The 18,488-nt window shown below is 45.3% G+C and overlaps 1 protein-coding gene across 9 annotated transcripts in view; it reads left to right on the top strand.

Moving 5' to 3' along the window:
- The first annotated feature begins 653 nt into the window (after positions 1–653).
- Mprip (myosin phosphatase Rho interacting protein) overlaps positions 654–18,488 on the top strand; it is a 124,895-nt gene continuing 107,060 nt past the window's right edge. For all 9 annotated transcript variants that reach the window (XM_085695003.2, XM_048448065.3, XM_048448066.3 and 6 more), the window contains exon 1: positions 654–931. In XM_085695003.2, the coding sequence (XP_085551129.1) occupies positions 809–931 (123 nt within the window). In that variant the 5' untranslated portion in view covers positions 654–808. The remainder of the gene's footprint in view (positions 932–18,488) is intronic.

The raw sequence follows: 18,488 nt of genomic DNA, 5'->3' as shown, positions 1-18,488 counted from the left end.
TTTCCTCACGTAAAACAGGAACGATCATGGAAAGATTGAGGAAACTTTAATGAGCTAAACCACGGGGAGCACTTGGAACAGTGCCTAGCCCTAATAGTGCCATCTGGTCGACCGTAGACCTGGCACAAAGTAGGGGTGCAGGCTAGGCGCGGCAGAAGGCCGCAGCAAAAAGGCTAAGAGGGAGGCAACGGCCCTCGGGGAGACCGCGGAGATCCGCGGCGCCCTTCCGGGAGCAGCCCAGCCCAGTGCCGCAGCTGTCAGGCCGCGGGCGTCGGCGCCAGTCCACCAAACCTGAAAGTTCCATCCCAGCGCCTCCACCTTCCCAGCCTGGACAAGTTACCTTGCGCTCGCGGCTCCCGGTCCCGCCCCCGTCCCCTCATTGGTCGACGGGTTTCTTTGTTAGCAGGAGCGTGCGGGCGCCATTGGCCTGCGGAGCTGCCTGTTGCGGCGCCCCGCCCCGCCCCGCCCCGAGTGCGCGCGGCGCCGCGCTCGGTTAGTTCGCGGTGGCGGTGGGCGCCCGGTGAGCGCGACGGCTGGACTTGCCGGCCGGCGCCTTGGGGGCGGCCGCGGTGGAGGCAGCGGCCCGAGGCCGCGTCCGTCCATGGGCCCGCAGCGGCCGGGCGGCGGGGCGGGGCGCGAGGCGGCGCGCGCGCTTTGAGGCCGCGGCGAGCAGGCGGGGCGCGGCGTGAGCGGGGAGGCCTTTCCGGGCCTGCGGCGGCCAGCGCAAAATGCGGCGGCGGCCGCGCTGAGTCCCGACCACCGGGAGCGCGCTGGGCCGAAGTGGCCCGCGCCGCGGCCGCTTGGCGACATGTCGGCGGTCAAGGAAAACCCGTGCAGGAAATTTCAGGCCAACATCTTCAACAAGAGCAAGTGTCAGAACTGCTTCAAGCCCCGCGAGTCGCATCTGCTCAACGACGAGGACCTGACGCAGGTGAGCTGCCGCGGGGTGCGGAGCTGGGAGTCCTGCCTACGAGTCGGGCGCGGAGCCTGCGAAGGCCAAGAAAAAATAAAAATGGAGCAGGCAAAAAATGCGTGAGAGTTGGGGGATGGGGTTGGAATGGGGGCGGGAAGAGTATCGATAGAGCCGGGACAAAGGGAAAATCCTCAAGTATGCCGAAAAATAACATCCTTTCCCGTTCCCATAGCTCTGCCGTGTGATTCATGCTTTTTTGGTGACTCAAAAAATGTTTGGTTTCCCTGGTTAGGAACAAAGTGGGGCTTGCTTGATGCTTGTCAGGATTCTCCTACCCAACCCCAAGACTCTTGTCCGTGAGGCTGGTCTCAGACTTGGCCACCAGACAGACTGTCCCAGGAATTGGCTTGTCTGCGTGGGCCACCAGCTTCCATCTTGTGGAACAGAGCCTGCCCTCCTAAGTCACTGTCACCATCAGCGCTTGGAGAGAAGGTGGGGTGTCTCCAAATGGGGATGGGTGGGTCTTGCTCTTGAACTGAAGGTAGGGGTAGCTTTTGGTGAGGGGTAGGGGCTTCCCTTCCTGTTTCTGCTCTCAGGCTCAGAAGTCCGAGAAGATTTGTGCATTCTGGGGAAAGTTGAATCCCTCCTCTTTCTGTCCTTATCTGTTGGTCGGGATTTTGGGTCAGGTTAGTAGTAGCTCTGTCTTCCCCGCGTCAAAGTCACAGACATGAAAAACACACTTCTAGGGCTCCATCCCTGAGTAGTGTAGGAGTTGGGCGATTTGTGTTGGTACAGGTCTCCAATTTGGGCGACAGGCCCTGTTGGCCCTTGGGAACTAGTAGCTCTCAGACTTCTGGTGTTGAAGATTCCTGGCCTTATTTGCACCACTTTGGGAAGGCCCTGTGCATCCTGCTTACCTTTCCCCCTACTCTTTAGCTGCCTCTTGGCACCTGCTTGCCCTCTGCTTGCTGAATGCCAGCGGAGTTCCCCATGCATTCCAGCCCAGTGCCACCTAGTTGTAGCCCTTCCTTTTTGGGAAGAGCTGTTTAGACTGAAAACATGGCTTTGAAGTGCCTGGTTTGACTGTTTTTAATGCCTTTATGGGCAAGCAAGGTTTGACTTGTTTTATGGGGCAAACCAGAGTCTGGTGGTAGGGCAAGGGTTATGGCATCTTTCTCTGAGGTCAGATTTTCAATAGCCAGGAAGTAATGAGGAAGCTTAACCAGATTCTCCAGGTCTCAATCATTTGTGAGGACACCCAAGGCCTTAGAGACTAGTGTGCTTGGGAAGGGCAGAACTGAAGAGAGAAATTGCGATTCCCCTTTTCATCTGAACTCTGTTCTGAGAAGCAGTTTATGGGATTTATGAGGTGACTGCTTCTGGTCTTGGTGTGACTTTCTGAAGTCTGTCTGACCTTGAAGAAGTCTCCTACCTCTGTGTGTTTTAATTTCCTTATCTGTAAACTGGTAATAGAGATTACTGGCTTACTTCTCCCACAGAACTATTATGAAAAGCAAGAAATAGATTTTAAGCTTTCCCTTTTATAATTTCACAAACCGGAAAACCACCATTGAACAGTCAACTCTGATTTAAGAAGTTTCAGGACTTGGCAAAGGCTGTTTTGAGAGAGGTTTGTAAGTTTCCAGGTTATTTGAAGCAACCACACAAACTGGTAATTAGATATTTATGCTACACAGAGCCTTTTTCTGATTCTTAAATTTAGATGAATGAGTGGAATTTAACTGAGTCTAGAATATTAAAATAAAAAATCTGTTGATTATTAATTAAACTCAAGGGATGAGACAAATTGAATGTATTGGACTCTTACGTTATTTTCAAAGTAGAATTCTAGGTTTTGAAACAGGCCTGAGACCTCCAGGGCACAACTGGAATAGTAGTTCCTAAAATAATGAGTAGGGCTATTTGTATGGGGAAAGATTAGCCCAGTCTTCTACCTCCTGGGATCTTTCAGGAAGAAACTGCTTTTGAAATGAGAGCAGGGAGACTAGAGGCTCCTGCCAGCAGCATTTGTCGTTGCCCGGTATCCGGTTCTCCCAGAGCCTTTTGCTCTCCTTATGGCTCCATTGGAAAACCTCAGCCAATTGGTTCCTGTCAGCCTCCCCCCAACCCCCTGCTTCCTGCTGCCCCTCCCACCCAGAGCTTATTTTAGACTGTCCAAGCTGGAAGATACATCAGCCATCATCAAAGCCACCCCCTCTGTAATAGTTGAGGATGTGAGTCTAGGGAGGCGGGGACAGCTTCTGCTCTCAAGGATGTCATCTTCCCAGGAGCACACATTCCTTCCAGTCTTCTGATTTAAGCTTTATTTCCTCAGCTGTTGGTTTTGTTTATTTGTTTTCCCCTAGAGAGGTAGGGAACTTCTTCCAGGCCTGCCTATATTGTGGCATCAGACCTGGGAAGCACTTGGAGGTCAGTTAAACTAGTGCGTCCTTTCGCTGCAGAAAAGCTGGTGCTCTGAAGGGAAAGAGCTGTGGGAGCATAGCATGGATTCTTAAGTGCCTTCTTTGTCCCCTTCTCTTAAGGGTCTACAGCAGCCACCTCATGAGCACATCAGGGCAGTTGAATTTCAGAAAGTGCTCAATAGTGTTGTTTGGGGCCAAGGAGTCCTGCTTTCCCTGCCCTGGAATTCAGACTGACTTGTGATATGTTAACCCAGATGATGCTGCGCTTGCTCAGCCCCTATTCTCAGGGTGACATTTTTCTTCAAGCCTCTTGTGCATTTCTCTGCATATTTGTGGACTGAAATAATATTTAAACCTTTAAAAAAATTAACACTTATTTATGGTGTGGTACGGGAATCTCTTTGCCACAATGTACCACCTGTGAGTCAGTTTTGTCCTTTTATCATGACTCTAGGGATCAGACTCAGGTCATTAGACTTGGCAACAAGTGTCTACCTGCTGAGCCATCTTATCTGCCCTCATTCAGCCTTGTTAAGCCTGAGCTCTGTTTGTATTTGCTCTGCTGTGCACTTCTTTCTGCTTGACAATACTTAGTGCTCCTTTTCATGTTGTTACAACTAAAACAAAATTGTTTTCCATATGGGCCCATTTGGGATGGACTGTAATTTAACCATTCCCTCAGTGATGAACACTCAAGCTGCTATCAGTAGTGAATATAGGGCTAGCAAGATGGCTCTGCAGGTGAGAGTGCTTGCTGTGCAAGCCCAAGCCTAGTAACCTGAGGTCTTTCTTCTGAACCCACAGAAAGGTAGAAGGAGAAATCAGGTCCACAGAATTGTTCTGTGACTTTCATATGTGTGCTGTGGAATGTGTATGCCCCCACACATTTCATATATACATTTATATATGTATACAACACACTAATTTTTGACAATTAAATGTCTATTTATTTATTTATTTATTTATTGGTTTTTCGAGACAGGGTTTCGCTGTAGTTTTAGAGCCAGTCCTGAAACTAGCTCTTGTAGACCAGGCTGGCCTCGAACTCACAGAGATCCACCTGCCTCTGCCTTCCAAGTGCTGGGGTTAAAGGCATGCGCCACCACCACCACGACTAAATGTCATTTTAAAAGACTTATCTCTGTTAAATTTAATTATGTGTAGGAACCTGTGTGTGTGTGTGTGTGTGTGTGTAGGCCTCAATATGTAGATATGAATATGGAAGCCAAAGGTGTTGAATCCCTTGGAGCTGATTTAACCGACAGTTGTCAGCTACCTGTTGTGGGTGCTGGGAACTGAACCCTGGTCCTCTGGGAGAGCAACAATTGCTCTTAACCACTGAGCCACCTCTCCAGCCCAGTGTGCCTGTCTAACTTTTGGTTGGGTGTGTGCATGCAGGAATGCAAATATTTCTCTGGGGCAGATACCTAAAAATAGAATGGTTGGGTTAACATCAAGTTCACTAAATTTCCAAAACAATGTCATAACATTTTCAGAAATGGATGTTACCAAATGATTTAATTTTTGATGAGTTTCCTATTGCTGTTTAAGTTAAACGCCCTTTTAAAGATTTATTTTTATTATTTTTAATTGCGTGTTTGTATGTGTGTCTGCACGTGGATACGTGCATGTGAATACAGGTTTGATGGAATCTTACATAGCCCAAGCTGTCCTTGAACTTGCTTTGGAGCTGTGGCATACCTTTTGCTGATCTTCCTATCTCCACCTCGAAACACTGGGATTAAATACAGGTCTATAGTACCATAATGGCTCTTTTTTTTTTGTAATATTTACTGAGTTATTTTTATTTTTTCTGTGTATTATTTGCATTGCATTGTTTGCTCATTTTCCCACTAGATTTCCATCCCCTGGTGATTATAGTTTTTTGTATATACTTTTGGTCAGGATCTACAAACCTTGTATAGAGGGCCTAGTAGTAAATATTTAGCTTTTGTGGGCCAGATAGACTCTGAAAATTATGTAACTGTTACCATGGTCCATAATGAGCTATAGATAATACATGAGCCCAATGGATGGGGTTACGTTCCAGTAAAACTTTATTAGCAAAAACAGGCAGCTGGCAGGATTGACCTGGGAGCTGTAGTTTGCCTCTCCCCCCATACATGGTGTGTATTCTGTTTTCAAGAGTCATTTGTCTTTTTATGGCTATTTTTTATATAGTAGTTTTAAAATGAATGCAGTTCGGTCTGGGGCTACAGCTCATGATAGAACACATGCTTAGCATGCTTAAAGTCCCTGGGTTTAATTCCCAGAACCAATATAATAAAGTACAATGAATTCAGTTAAATCTGTTTTCTTTCTCATTTGTAATTTTAAAATTACATATATTTCGTGTGTATACATGTGTGTGTGGAGATCAGAGATCTCTCCTTACCACTATGCAGGTCCTAGAGATCCAGTTTAGATATCAAACTCATTGGCAAACACCTTTACTCACTGGGCCATCTCTTCGGCCCTCGTCTCCCCAAGTCTCTAATATTATTAATTGGTTTACAGTTATTTTTATGCTTAGCTTTTCAAATTTATCAGACTTCTTTTTCGGAAAATCATTAACTAAAGGCAGATGATCTAGAGGAGGCCTGGGGTAGCCCAGGTAGATGGCTAGGAAGGTCTTCTCTCCACAGTAATGTTAAGAGACTAGAGGAAAGGAGGCTGAGTAGATTTCCTGGTGGAGAAAGCCAGGGTGTATTGAAGTATCTGTCTTACCCCCCCAAAACCCCACAGATGTATCAGTTTGATGTGGTGAGAGTTTTGCCTGTGTGTATGCCACCTTTGCGTGCCTACCTGGGGAGGCCAGAAGAGGAGGAGATCAGATCTCATGGAGCTAGAGTTACAGGTAGTTGTGGGCCATCACGTGGGTGCTGAAACCAAACTTGGGTCCTCTGCAGGTACAAGACTTCTTAACCACCAAGCATCTCTCCAGCTTTCTTTAACATAGACAGAGAAATCAAATATGGAGTGGATTTATGGGTGGAAATTCTGAGGTAAATCTCACCTTGTAAGGTGAATATCCAGTGTGGCTCCTTAGGTGGAGCCATCCACCCAGAACCAGAAGTGGACATTAGAGCTCAGTGAAGAAGGGTCTGAGTGTTCATCTGGGTGTTTGCTGAAGCTAGACATGTGAGTGGTTTACTGAGGAGAGACAACCTCCATCCCCACGGACAAGTAGAAGCGGAAGCCTTAATGGAAGCAGGGAGGTCTCAGAGAGGGGCTACTCTGTGGGGGAAGTAAGTCTCTCCTGGGGCTTCTAGTTCTCTTGGTCTGATTATGTCTTCATTGTACTCTTACTGTCTACTGCCATGACTTCAAGGACTGGAGGGTGGGAAACTTTGGTACATAGTGCTAAGCTAGGACTGGGTTTCTGTAGAACATTCCGTCAGGGCTCTTTTATTGTTCATATTTTCTTAGAAGTTCCAGGATACAGAATTTGTCCTACAGTGTTTATCTCAGAAACAATGGAGAAATGTCTTGCTCATCTTTATTTTATACTCTTGGTAACTGTGTCAGCTGTTGCATGTTTGGCAGAGGATGTGTCTGAAGTCTCAGATACATAAAATCCTCTTAAGATTCGGTGTCATTAGTCATCAGGGAAATGCAAATCAAAATTACAGTGAAGTTCCACTTTATTTTCATGGAGATGATTATAATTCTTAAAAAAAAAAGCCAAACCAATGTAATAAAGTAGGTGAAGACCTGAAGAAATTGCAGTCCTTGGGCATTGCTGGTGGGGACAACATGGTATCACTGTTGTGGAAAACAGTTGGACAGTTTCTTAAAAAGCTAGGTGTAGAATTACTGTGAACCAGCGGTTCCAGAAAGTAGGTGTCCTCTATTACTTGGGTGTAAATACATGACCGCACTACTCACAGTGGCCAGAAGATGACAACAGTTTTGTTGTCCACTGAGCAGCAGGTGACAGCTTGTGAATTCATACACTGAATTGTCCTTAACAAGGAGCAAAGTATTAAGACATACTGTGACATAGGTGTACCAAGAGAGCATGATGCCAAGTGAAAGACTCTCACAACAGAGATCACACAGTGTGTTTGCATGAGTATACCGCGTCTCTAGAAACAGAAGGCAGATTGGTGGCTGCCAGAGACTGGGGGAAGGGTGGTGGGGAGTGACAACTAATGGGATTGAGATTCTATTTGGGGGGTGGTGAAATGTTTTGGAACTGGATGGAACTTGTTGCACAATATTGTGTAATATGCTAAATGGTACTGAAATGTTCACTTAGTGTGGCTGATTCTATATTATGCGAATTTTACCTCAATAAAAAAGGAAATAAACATACAAGGATCATATCCACACCTGCCCTCTGCTCCTTATGCCATTTGCACTGTCTGGTGGTTTCTGGAATCTAGACTAGGGATTGGATTTTTTTTTCTTTCTTTTTTTAAAAAATATTTATTTATTTATTATGTATACACTATTCTGTCTGTGTGTATGCCTGCAGGCCAGAAGAGGGCACCAGACCCCATTACAGATGGTTGTGAGCCACCATGTGGTTGCTGGTAATTGACCTTTGGAAGAACAGGCAATGCTCTTAACCTCTGAGCCATCTCTCCAGCCCCAGATTTTTTTCTTATAGGGCCAGATAGCAAATATTTTAGGTTGTATAAGCCACCTGGCAAAGTCAAAACATTTTTATAATTCCTTATATAACCATTTAAGGAATGTAAAAAGGAATTAGGCATACCTATAATACATACCTATAATACAAGCACTTGAGAGGCAGAGTCAGAGTGAACAAAAACAATTAAATAAATTAAATGTAAAAGCCATAAAACTATTTTAAATTTTATTATTAGAGAGTGAAAGTGTTTGTGTGTGCGTGCATGCGCACATGTGGAGGCCACATGACAGCTTTATAGAGTTGCTTCTCCCCTTCTACTTTTAACTGTTCTTTGTTTTGTTTTTCGAGACAGGGTTTCTCTGTATATCTTTGGCTGTCATGGAACTCACTTTGTAGACCAGGCTGTTCTTGAACTCACAGAGATTCGCCTGCCTCTGCCTCCCAAGTGCTGGGATTAAAGGCGTGCGCCCCCATACCTGGCACCTCTCCTTCCACTTTTATATGGGTTCTCAGAATCCAACTCAGGTCATCAGCCTTTTACTGCAAGAGCTTTTTACCCACTAAAGCCATCACACCAGCCAGCCCAGTTATGTTTTTTTTTTAATCTGATAGATGAAAAACACTATTATTTTTTCCTATGTAAAGAAGTTTAAATGTGTGAATTCATCTTCTGGTGGAATTCAGTTCATTTATCTACCTTCTTGGTGCCTTAGCTATGCATGACTGCTCTCCAGAAGTTCTAGCCACAACTGGGCCATACAGGCTCCTCCGGAGACTCTGGTGTGGCATGTGGGGAGCCCTTATCTTCTCTCTCCTCAGTATTACCCTAGAGAAGACTTTGAGCTAGATGTTCTTGTATTGCTCTTCTCTTACTTGCTTCTCCTGTGTGTGCTCTTTTTCTCTTACCCTTGGTATCTTTCTGCCAACTTTGGGGAGTTTTTTCTATGAATATTCCATCTTCTTTAGTAATTAATTCCTTTTGATATATTCAGAAACTCTTCTGTGGGTTCTGACCTCACCCTCGTAGAGGCAGGATTTGGTGGCAGAAGAAAGAAGGAATTTGGCCAGGGCCCAGATTGTCTGCAAATGGCCTCTGAAAAGCTAGTGAGTTCTGGATCAGGCATGAGTGTGTTGCTGCTCTCCGTACTGCACACACCTTTACAAGTCATTTGACTTCAGCCATGTCTCATGCAGCTTCTTGAATCTTTGTGCTCTCCCAATGTTTGGCGGTTGTCTCCTCGCTTGCTTCCCTGGGCTGAAATTCTCTTCAGAATTATTTTTCCCTTGCTCTGTAAAAGGATAGCAGTCTCAGACCTGTGTTCTCTCAGGTACAGTGTGCAAGATGACCCAGAAAGGTGAATTGGAGCGTTGATCTGTGAAGTACATACGTGTACTTATGTACGTACATGTATGTATGTATGCTTTTGGACCTGTGGAGTCCTTAAGTACCCCCAGCATGGTCATTAATGTATTAATGTTCCAAAGGATGCTGATGGCCTTTTTCTGTGTGTAGGAGTCTTTGCTTGATCCATCTTGTGACTACTAGTACCCTGTGCCATTTAACTGAAATCAAGACATTGATTTGAATATTTGTCTTTTTAATTTATTTATCTGCTTGCTTTCATGCTCATTTGTTTAAGATAGGGTCTCACTGTGTAGCTCTGACTGTCCTAAATGAAGCTCACTATGTAGATCAGGTCGGTCTTGAACTCACAGATATCACCTGTCTCTGCCTCTTGAGCACTGGGATTGAAGGTGTGTGCCATTCAATCTGAACTAGTCTGAATGTTTAAGTGGTTCCCAAGCAGCTTAATTTTATTATATTTTTAATTTATCCCCCCTCTGAGTGTACATGAATTCATGCAGTGATTTGGCAAATTCAACCATTTTTTTTATCCTGGGAACTTTGCTCTTCAGGTTGCCCTGTTTCATCTGCATGGCATGGTTGGCCCAGTTGGATAGTTTTAGGCTTTTCAGTAAATCCATATTCCTTCACCAAAGCAAAGCTCTGTATAGTACTGGCTAGGGTTCTTAGTGACAGAGGCACTTACTTAGGTCATCCCCGAGGACCTAAGGGGCGGTTTGAAAACTGCCCCAGATTTTGTGCCTGTTCCAATTTCAGCAGTTGAAACTGTTTCCCAGCTGCCCTGGGCTGGACCTGCCACTGCCCTGCTCATCCACTCCCACAGTGTCATTATGTCCTCTGGGGAAGGCGGGGAAAGCCAGTGGGTTGATTTGCTGGCATTTTGTCTCTAGAGACTGGAACTGGAATCTTCCAAATCCCTCACTGGTTTTCTCAGTCAAGGTCACCCTAGTTCAGCTGAAAACCAGCAGTTGGTTTTTTGCCTGGGGCTCTTCTAGCTTGGTTCCCCTCCTTCCCCCCTCCCCCCCGGATTTGGTTTAGGATGGCACACCGCCCTGGTGAGTGAAGCTTATAGTGTGTCTGCATGTTTGGCTCTGCTCCTCCTTCATCCCCACCCCATCCTGAATATATTTAATCACCTATCAGAGTCATGATTGCATAAGGCCCCAGATACTAGAGGCCTGCTTGACTGGTGGCAACATGGCTCCTAGGCAGAGAAAGGGACTGCTCATAGTTGATTCACATTGAGTCTGTGACACAGAACTCAGGTATCTGTGACTTCTATGCCAGTACAACATGGGCTGTTAACTCACTTTCCTCAGTTCAGGAGGGCCACCTTAACATAAATTTGCCATTTGTCTTTTGTCTGGCTAGGGCAGGTCTGTTGTCAGGAGTTTGCATATTATAGAATAAATTACAGTGCTAAGAAGAGGGACTGTCCTATCCCTGCCCTCCTCAGGACCCCATGCCATTACCTTACTAAACAGATGAATTGTCTTTGCTTAATTGATGAAGCAACCAAGAACTGTGAGTTGTGTGCCTAGATCACAGGAAGGCTAGTATGAGCTTTTCCAGAGTTCTGTTTGGTTTCCTTGCCCTCAGTTAAGTTCACCTGTTATCAGAGGTTCCCTGGTTTGGGGGTATTTGCAGGGAATGTGTGTGCAGGGTGTGTGCCTGTCTGTGTTTATTTTGTGCAGCCATGAGGACCCGCAGGGAACCTCATGTTCCCGTGGTAACAGCCGCACCCCCGGCATCTCTGAACAGGAGTCACCATTTCCCCTGGAAAAGGGATTCAGAATTGGGAAATAACCATGTCCTCTATCTCTTCAGACACACTGACTCCTTGGTACACTCTGTGCCTGTGCTTTCTTACCTCCTCATTCTTCCCCTGACTGAAGGGGCTGTGTGAAATGGGAACAGCTGCTGAGAGCCCCAGTGGAGTAGAGAAAGGGGGTCATTTTCAAGGTCCCCTGGTTTATACTCAGAGCCTCATTGTGAGGACTAGGGAAGACACTGGGGCATGGGAGCCTTGGGACCCTGTGGGGTCAAAGGATCTGCCTGCGTTCCACTTGAGGATGTACCGTGACCTAGAAATCTGACAGCTGCGCTTTTCCATTTTAGTGTGCCACATAAGACAGTAGGCATAGCAGAGAACAGGATTTCAGCTCAGATTTGGTTCACGTCCAATATTTTCCCTATGGATTGAGCAGGCTTCTTAAGTGTCTGTGCCCTCATCTGAAACTCTGGGTTATTGTAACACCCGTCTTGGAAGTCTAGGGAACAATAAGTTGCATGCACAGCCCTCAGTAACTCCAGGGTAGTATTGGAGGGACTGAGAGCTCATAAACACCAGGTAGAAAGGGTACTCTGTAAACAGGATGTTTTGCAAGCATTGAGCATGCAGTCCAGAGTGAGCATGTGGGACATTTGCCCTGCACTGGCGTGTACTCAGCACACTGTCCTGTCTATTTAGCTATGTAAGCCAATCTGTCCTTAAATTCAGTATCCTTCTGCCTCAGTAGATTGAGTCTCAGGATAACAGGTGTATGCTGCCATGTAGGGATGGCCAGTGTCCTAGAGCTAAACAGGGTAGGAGATTTTTGTGGATAGTTTTATGTCGCCTTGACAGAAGCTAAAGTCATCTTAATTTAAAAAAATGCCTCCATAAGATTGGGTTGTAGGCAGGCTTGTAAGATAGTTTTTTAATTAGTGATTCGTGGAGGAGGGCCCAGCTCATTGTGGTTGGAGCCATACCTGGGTTGTTGGTCCTGGGTTCTATAAGAAAGCAGGCTGAACAAGCCAGTAAACAACACCCTCCATGGCCTCTGCATCAGCTCCTGCCTCCAGTTTCCTGCCCTGTTGGAGTTCCTGTCCTGATTTCCTTCAATGATGAGCAGTAATGCTGACGTGTAAGCCAAATAAACCCTTTCCTCTCCAACTTGCTTTTTGGTCATGGTGTTTCATCATTGCAATAATAGATTCTGACTGAAGGGGCTAGCTTAGGCTCCACACTGAAGCTGAAGGAATACATAACGGTGTGACCTCTCAGTTGGACTGACCCTCAAGCCTGCTCTGCCTCTCTCAGCCTGCCAATTGTGAGCCCCTGAACTCTGCTGTTGTCCTGCTATAGCTGCTTTGTACCTCCAGGGCCATCTCATATTGGGCCCAGAGAGATCAGCAGGCTCTGCTTGGTCTCGTTTGTGTAGGTTTGGTTTCTGGATTATGGTGATATGAGGATTGAACTGGTTTGAAAACTTTAGAGTATAGGAAGTGAAAGGGCCAAATGTCCTCTTCATGTCGAAAGTGGGTAACACAGGTGGGGGAGATGCAAGAGAACCTAGGCTCATCTCTGCTATGTCCCAATGTCAGCTATACAGTTGCCTTTTAGATGTCAGGTAAAATGCTAAGGTGGCCAGAACCAGGCCAGGTCAAAATTGCTGGCTGACCAAGAAATCTGACCAGGGTGGGTTATAGCCCCAGCTCTCCGGCACTGAAGTGGTCCCTCAGCTACCACACTGTCCTTGTTGTTTCAGGGCTCTTCTAGATGCTGAGCCATATGGTATGGAAACTACTGAAGGCTCTTCTCACAGGCACTTATCACCTGGGCAGACAAAACCCTCTACTTTCCAGTCTACATCTGCCTTTCTGCCTGGAAGTTTGTGAGTTCTCTTCTTTGTGGACCATGGTTAGTAGGCAGCAAGGACATGGTCGCCCATGGTGTACAGGTGTTTCTAGTCTGAGATTACAAGGCTGTCAGCTTACTCTAGAGTATGTATCTCTCTCCCTATGGTATTCATAGCTGACAGAACTGTTGTCCCAGGCCACTGTTAACTCTTTCCTGTTCACAGCAGCCTTATAGGTTCAGGGATAAGGGACTAGGTGTGGAGAAGTCCTGTGACTTGTCAGGAAGAGCCAGGCCAGAACATAGACAAGCTCCTGTCTTCCTGGATAGATGTAGATCAGCTAGCTGCCTTCCAAGTGGGCCAGCTAGAGGATCTATTGTGGGGGCTGTCTTTGTTTAAGTGTGCTTTCTTGTGTCTGTCTTCCGTCATGCTCCTGCGCTGTTTTTTGTCTGTTTGTTCTTTGTTTTTAATGAGAAGGGGCTTTGCATGGAACTGGTCATGACTTCTGTGCAGAGTTGCTGCCCACAGACTGTCCACATCTATCATTCTTCCCTCTGCCACAGAAAGCATTATTCTCTTAACAGTCCTGCAGAGTGGGCAGCCTATCAGGGAAGAGCCTTTTAATAACACTCCCTTCCCCCACCTACCCTCTGTTGGGGTCTTGGCTTGCAGAACCTCTTAGGCCATTTGGATTAGAGGGGAGGAGGTATAGCCCATATCTGTAGGCCTGCCGACTATGTGCCAGGGGTATGGGATCTGTTGTTTTTGTTCTTTAAGGTGTAATTCATATAACACAAAATTAATCACATTAAAGTTTATAATTCAGTTGCATTTAACACATTCACAGTGCTATGAAATCACTATCATGCTCCAGTTGAAGCTGTTTTCTGTGTCCCATAACACCTCATAACTATTCAGCCATCCTGCATCCCACTTCCTGTCCCCAGGTTATCACTACTGTGGATTTGCTTTCTTTCACAATGGGAATTTCATAAAAATGGGATCACAAAACCTATGACCTTTGATTTGGCTTTTTTCACTCAACTAATGTTCTCATGGTTCACTTACTTTGAGTACTATTTAAACTATCATTTTCTTGGCTGTGTAATATTTCAGGATATGACTGCACTACGTGTTGTTTATTCTGCGTTATTCCTACCTTTTGGCAAATAGAATAGTGTTGCTGTGAATATTTGTGCGTAGCAGTGGTTCTTGACCTTCCTAATGCTGCTACCCTTCAATACACTTCCTCATGTTGTGGTCACTCCAACCATAAAATTATTTGGTTTCTCTGTCATAACTGTTATTTTGCTACTATTATGATTTGTAATATAAATATCTAATATGCAGGATAGCTGATGTGACCCCTGTGAAAGGGTCGCTACCCACACGCTGAGAACCATAGGTGTTACACGTTTTTGTTTGAGCATCTGCTGTCAGCTTTTTTCCAGTGGAGAACTGAGGCTCAGATCTGGACTGCTGCATTTCTGCTAGTGGAGTGGATTTGAGTCAGCTCATGGAGCCAGAGGTTGACGTTGACCTTGGATTGTCAGGTGGTAGATGCTGCTGTGAAGCTGCCTCACTTAGATGACACTGGCATGAGATGAGGGCTACGCTGTCTCAGCCACTTGGAGATTTCCACATTTTCTGCCTTTCATCTCACTTGATGAGCTTCTGAACTGCAGAGGGGACTAGGGTGATGTAGGAACTATTGACAGGAGGGCTGAAGGGTACAGGACTGGAAAGCTGGATAGTCACTGGTAGGTGAAGTGCCTGGGAGCTATTGGAAGGGGTTTGTGGTACTCAGCATTGGGTCTCAGAGGAGCTTGGGTTTGTTGGGGAGTAAGGCCTTCTCTGTCCTTTTGCTGTGTGTGTGTGTGTGTGTGTGTGTGTGTGTGTGTGTGTGTGTGTTATTACTTTTGACAGTTCATTCTTTGAAACAAAACATGAAATTTGAGCCTGGCTTGGTGGTCCTCACTGACAGCTTCATTACTAAGGAGGCTGAGGCTGGAGAATGATGAATTCTAGGCCAGGACCTTAGTGCTTATAAAACATTTTCTCTCATAGGTTCTTTACTAAAAAGATACTATAACTGCTGGCCTAGCTCAAGATGGTCTATTTGCAAACCACTCCGTATACCTGGGTGTAGGTGAAGTTTCTCTTGTGTCTTGGCAGACACTTCCCAAATAATCACTCAGAGGCTTAATATTAATTATAAATGCTTGGCCAATAAATGCTTGGCTCAGGCTTGTTGCTAGCTAACTCTTACATTTTAAATTAATCTATATTTCTTATCTCCCCTCTGCCACATGGCTCATGGCTTGTTACCTCAGTCTGTACATGTCCTGTTTCTTCTGCATCTGCTTGCATCTCAAGACCCTGCCCTTCTTTCTTTTAGCATTCTCAGTTTGGCTCTCCTGCCTAATCTTATCCTATTCAGCTATTGACCAATCAACTTCTTTATTAAACCAGTCACAGTTTAGACATACATTAGCACAGTATAAAGGAATATTCCACATTTCCCCCTTTTTGTCTAATTAAGAAAGATTTTAGTATTAACATAATAAAATTATATCAAGTAAGAATTGCAGTTACAGTGGGAGGAGGGGAGGAAGTGGAAATTTTGATTCCTATTATCTATAAAGTAAAAAAAATTATCAGAAAAAAAGAAATACAAAAAACAAAATAGTGAAAATATTGAAGCTCGTGTTCAAAGAACAAATTGAAAGCTATGTCAGTATAAATCTTTATTGTTTTTTGATTGCATGAGGCAAATCTAAAACTGCTTTGTCAGCTACCAACATTGCTCAGTTTAGCACATGACAATAGTGCATGGCGGTTGGCTCCCTCCCACAGGCAGCTGCCAGGAGATGCTTTTCTGTACTTTTCTGTACTGCAGCTAGTGAGAGAGACTTGGAACCCACCACACACAGCTTAGCTCATTGAGCACTGCTGGATCAAGCCATGGTGTACCATGGCTAGCATGAGAGACAGGAGACTAGGAAGCCACTCTTGGTTCTGTTTCTGTGTCTAGAACCTTTTCTCAAACTCTCTCAGGTTTTATGTGAATGTAGTTGCTGAACATTTTGGTACCATTTGTAGGTGGAGTTTCTCTGTGTCTCAGCAGACACTTTTCAAATAACTACTTAGAGATTTAATATTAATTATAAATACTTGGCTCATAGCTCAGACTTGTTACTAGCTAACTCTTACATTTTAAATTAGCCCATATTTCTTATTTACCCTCTGCTATGTGACCCATGGCTTGTTGCCTCATTTTCTACATGTCCTGCTTCCTCTGTGTCTGCTCGCATCTCCAGATTCTGTCTCTTCCTCCCAGCATTCTCAGTTTGGCTCTCTTGCCTAATCTTATCCTGTCCAGCTATTGGCCAGTCAGCCTTTTTATTAAACCAACCACAGCAACATATATTCACACATTGTAAAGGAATATTCCACACCTGGGTGTGATGATCCTGCCATGAAGAATGCAGTGTAGATGGAGACAGGGCAGCAACTAAGAGAGACAAGTTAGTGATGCAGGTTTGGCAGATGGCTTCCAGGAATGCAGAGCAGCAGTAATTGCAGATTTTGTTGACATTATCTTTTCTGGCCACCAGCATACTTTAGATTGGTTCATATATGGCAGCACATTTTCAGTGACCTAAAGATTGGCCTTCCTAGGCCTTATCACCTAAAAGTTTCAACTTCTCCCAGTAGCACCTCGCTGTGATTTTGCTTTTGGAAATATTCAGGTTCCAACTACAGCAACCCACAGTTACCCATCCTGGCATATTTTATAAGCACGTCTACATCCTACGCATCTGTGGTCTGCTTTAATAGACTCTTGTGCTTTATGTGTCCATCCCCAGATTCAGAAAGGCTGCTTGGGGAGTTTTACCAAATATCTCCAAAGAATGCCAATCACCAGAGTACAGTCCAAGCAAGAAGTGCTGGCCCTGTGCATTGGTGGGGGTCACAGAACAAATGGCTGTGTAGTGTATGTGTATTTTCATGCAGTTTTTTGAACAGTGTATGATGATCACACTAGAGGACCTTGCTGTACTTTGTGTTGTTTCTGTAGCTCAATGTCTATGGAATAATTGCACTGGCAGCACCCAGTGTCATGTTTCTTGCCAGCATGGTGCACACAGCAGCCCCTGCTGTAAGCTTGTCTGCCTGTGTGTTGTCTTCTTGGTACTGGATTCTGACCAGTATCATTCTTGTGACCTGGCATATAGGGTGGGAAAATTGGAGGCTCAGACTGGCTTGTCAGTGTCCCAGGAAGGCCTTATCAGCAGTAGTCCTAACATGCCTGGGGAGCAGCTTCTTTTCTAGCCCAGTTATTACTGACCAGAGCAAGGATGTCTGGAGTTATCTAACCATGTGTTTGCTTTTCAGCAACGAGAGCTTAGTTCTGGACTAGGTTGGGCTAGGCCTCTGTAATGACTATGCTATTGTAAGAGAAGGAGCAAAACTGATAGGGTTTAGGAGATAGGACCTCAGAGGGAGCAGATGCTGCTACAGGTTTAGTTCTTTTGCACTCTTCTGTGTAAGCCCAAAGTACCAAGTGTGTGGGAAAGAGATGAGCAGGAGAGCGGCACTGTAATTACACCTCAGCCCAGAACATACTCCAAAAGTAGTTGATCTAAAGCAGTTGCAGGACTTATTGTCCTGCAGAGAGAGGTGTGTTGTCTTAAGGGGCTGAAGTGGGATAGTGAAACACCCTTCCTTTGGAAGGCACCAGACTGGAGGTCTTGGGAGTGGTGGCTTCATGGATTGTTTGGTGGCTACCTCTATAGTCACACTTCCTCATTTCATGCCCACATGCTCTCTGAGGGAGCTTATGAGTCCTAGGGAGCAGAAACCTGCTGGGAATTCTGCCACTAACTTTGCTTCCTCCATGTTCTTTGAGCCAGACAGGCCATGGGAAGCCAGAGCCAACCTTGTCTGTTCTGGGTGCCTTGTGCCTGATCGGATAGGGTGGCAGTGTCCAGAAGCCAGACCGTGCCTGAAAAGCATTTATTTAGTAGCTTAATTGTGCTTTATGAAACAGATCAGAGTATTGACTTCTACTCTTGCCCCACCCATTTGGTCTGGTTGGAGACATTTGATCTTTTGACTCAACCCAGGTTGTCTCTAGAAGGATGATTAAGAGACTTGTACCATGAAGGAGGAAGGCCTGCAAGATGGAGCATGTGAACCTATGGCTGCCACAGACTACTGCTGGTCAAGTAGAGCTCATAACATGCCACTCTGTACAGAGGATCTTGAAGATTGACTTCAAAGGCCTTTTGATTACAACCATGGGTTCTGGACTATAGCAGGTTCTTGCCAGTGTTCCACACCTGTTTATAGATAGGATGGAGGAAGAAACATTAGATTTGGTTTTGTGAAATTTTAAATTCTTATTTAGTTGCATTTAAATTTTTGTTTATTCTGTTGGGACATGGTCTCACAGTGTATCCTTGGCTGGTCTGCATCTCACTGTATAGCCTACACTAGCATGAAATTTATCTAACCACTTCTACATCCTCAATGCTGGAATTAAAGACGTGCCACCATACTC

The sequence above is a fragment of the Myodes glareolus genome, chromosome 9 (assembly GCF_982192425.1).
Source record: "Myodes glareolus chromosome 9, mMyoGla1.1, whole genome shotgun sequence".
NCBI classification, from domain to species: domain Eukaryota; kingdom Metazoa; phylum Chordata; class Mammalia; order Rodentia; family Cricetidae; genus Myodes; species Myodes glareolus.
Note: the sequence above shows the minus strand (reverse complement) of the source record. Positions and strands in the feature narration are given on the sequence as shown.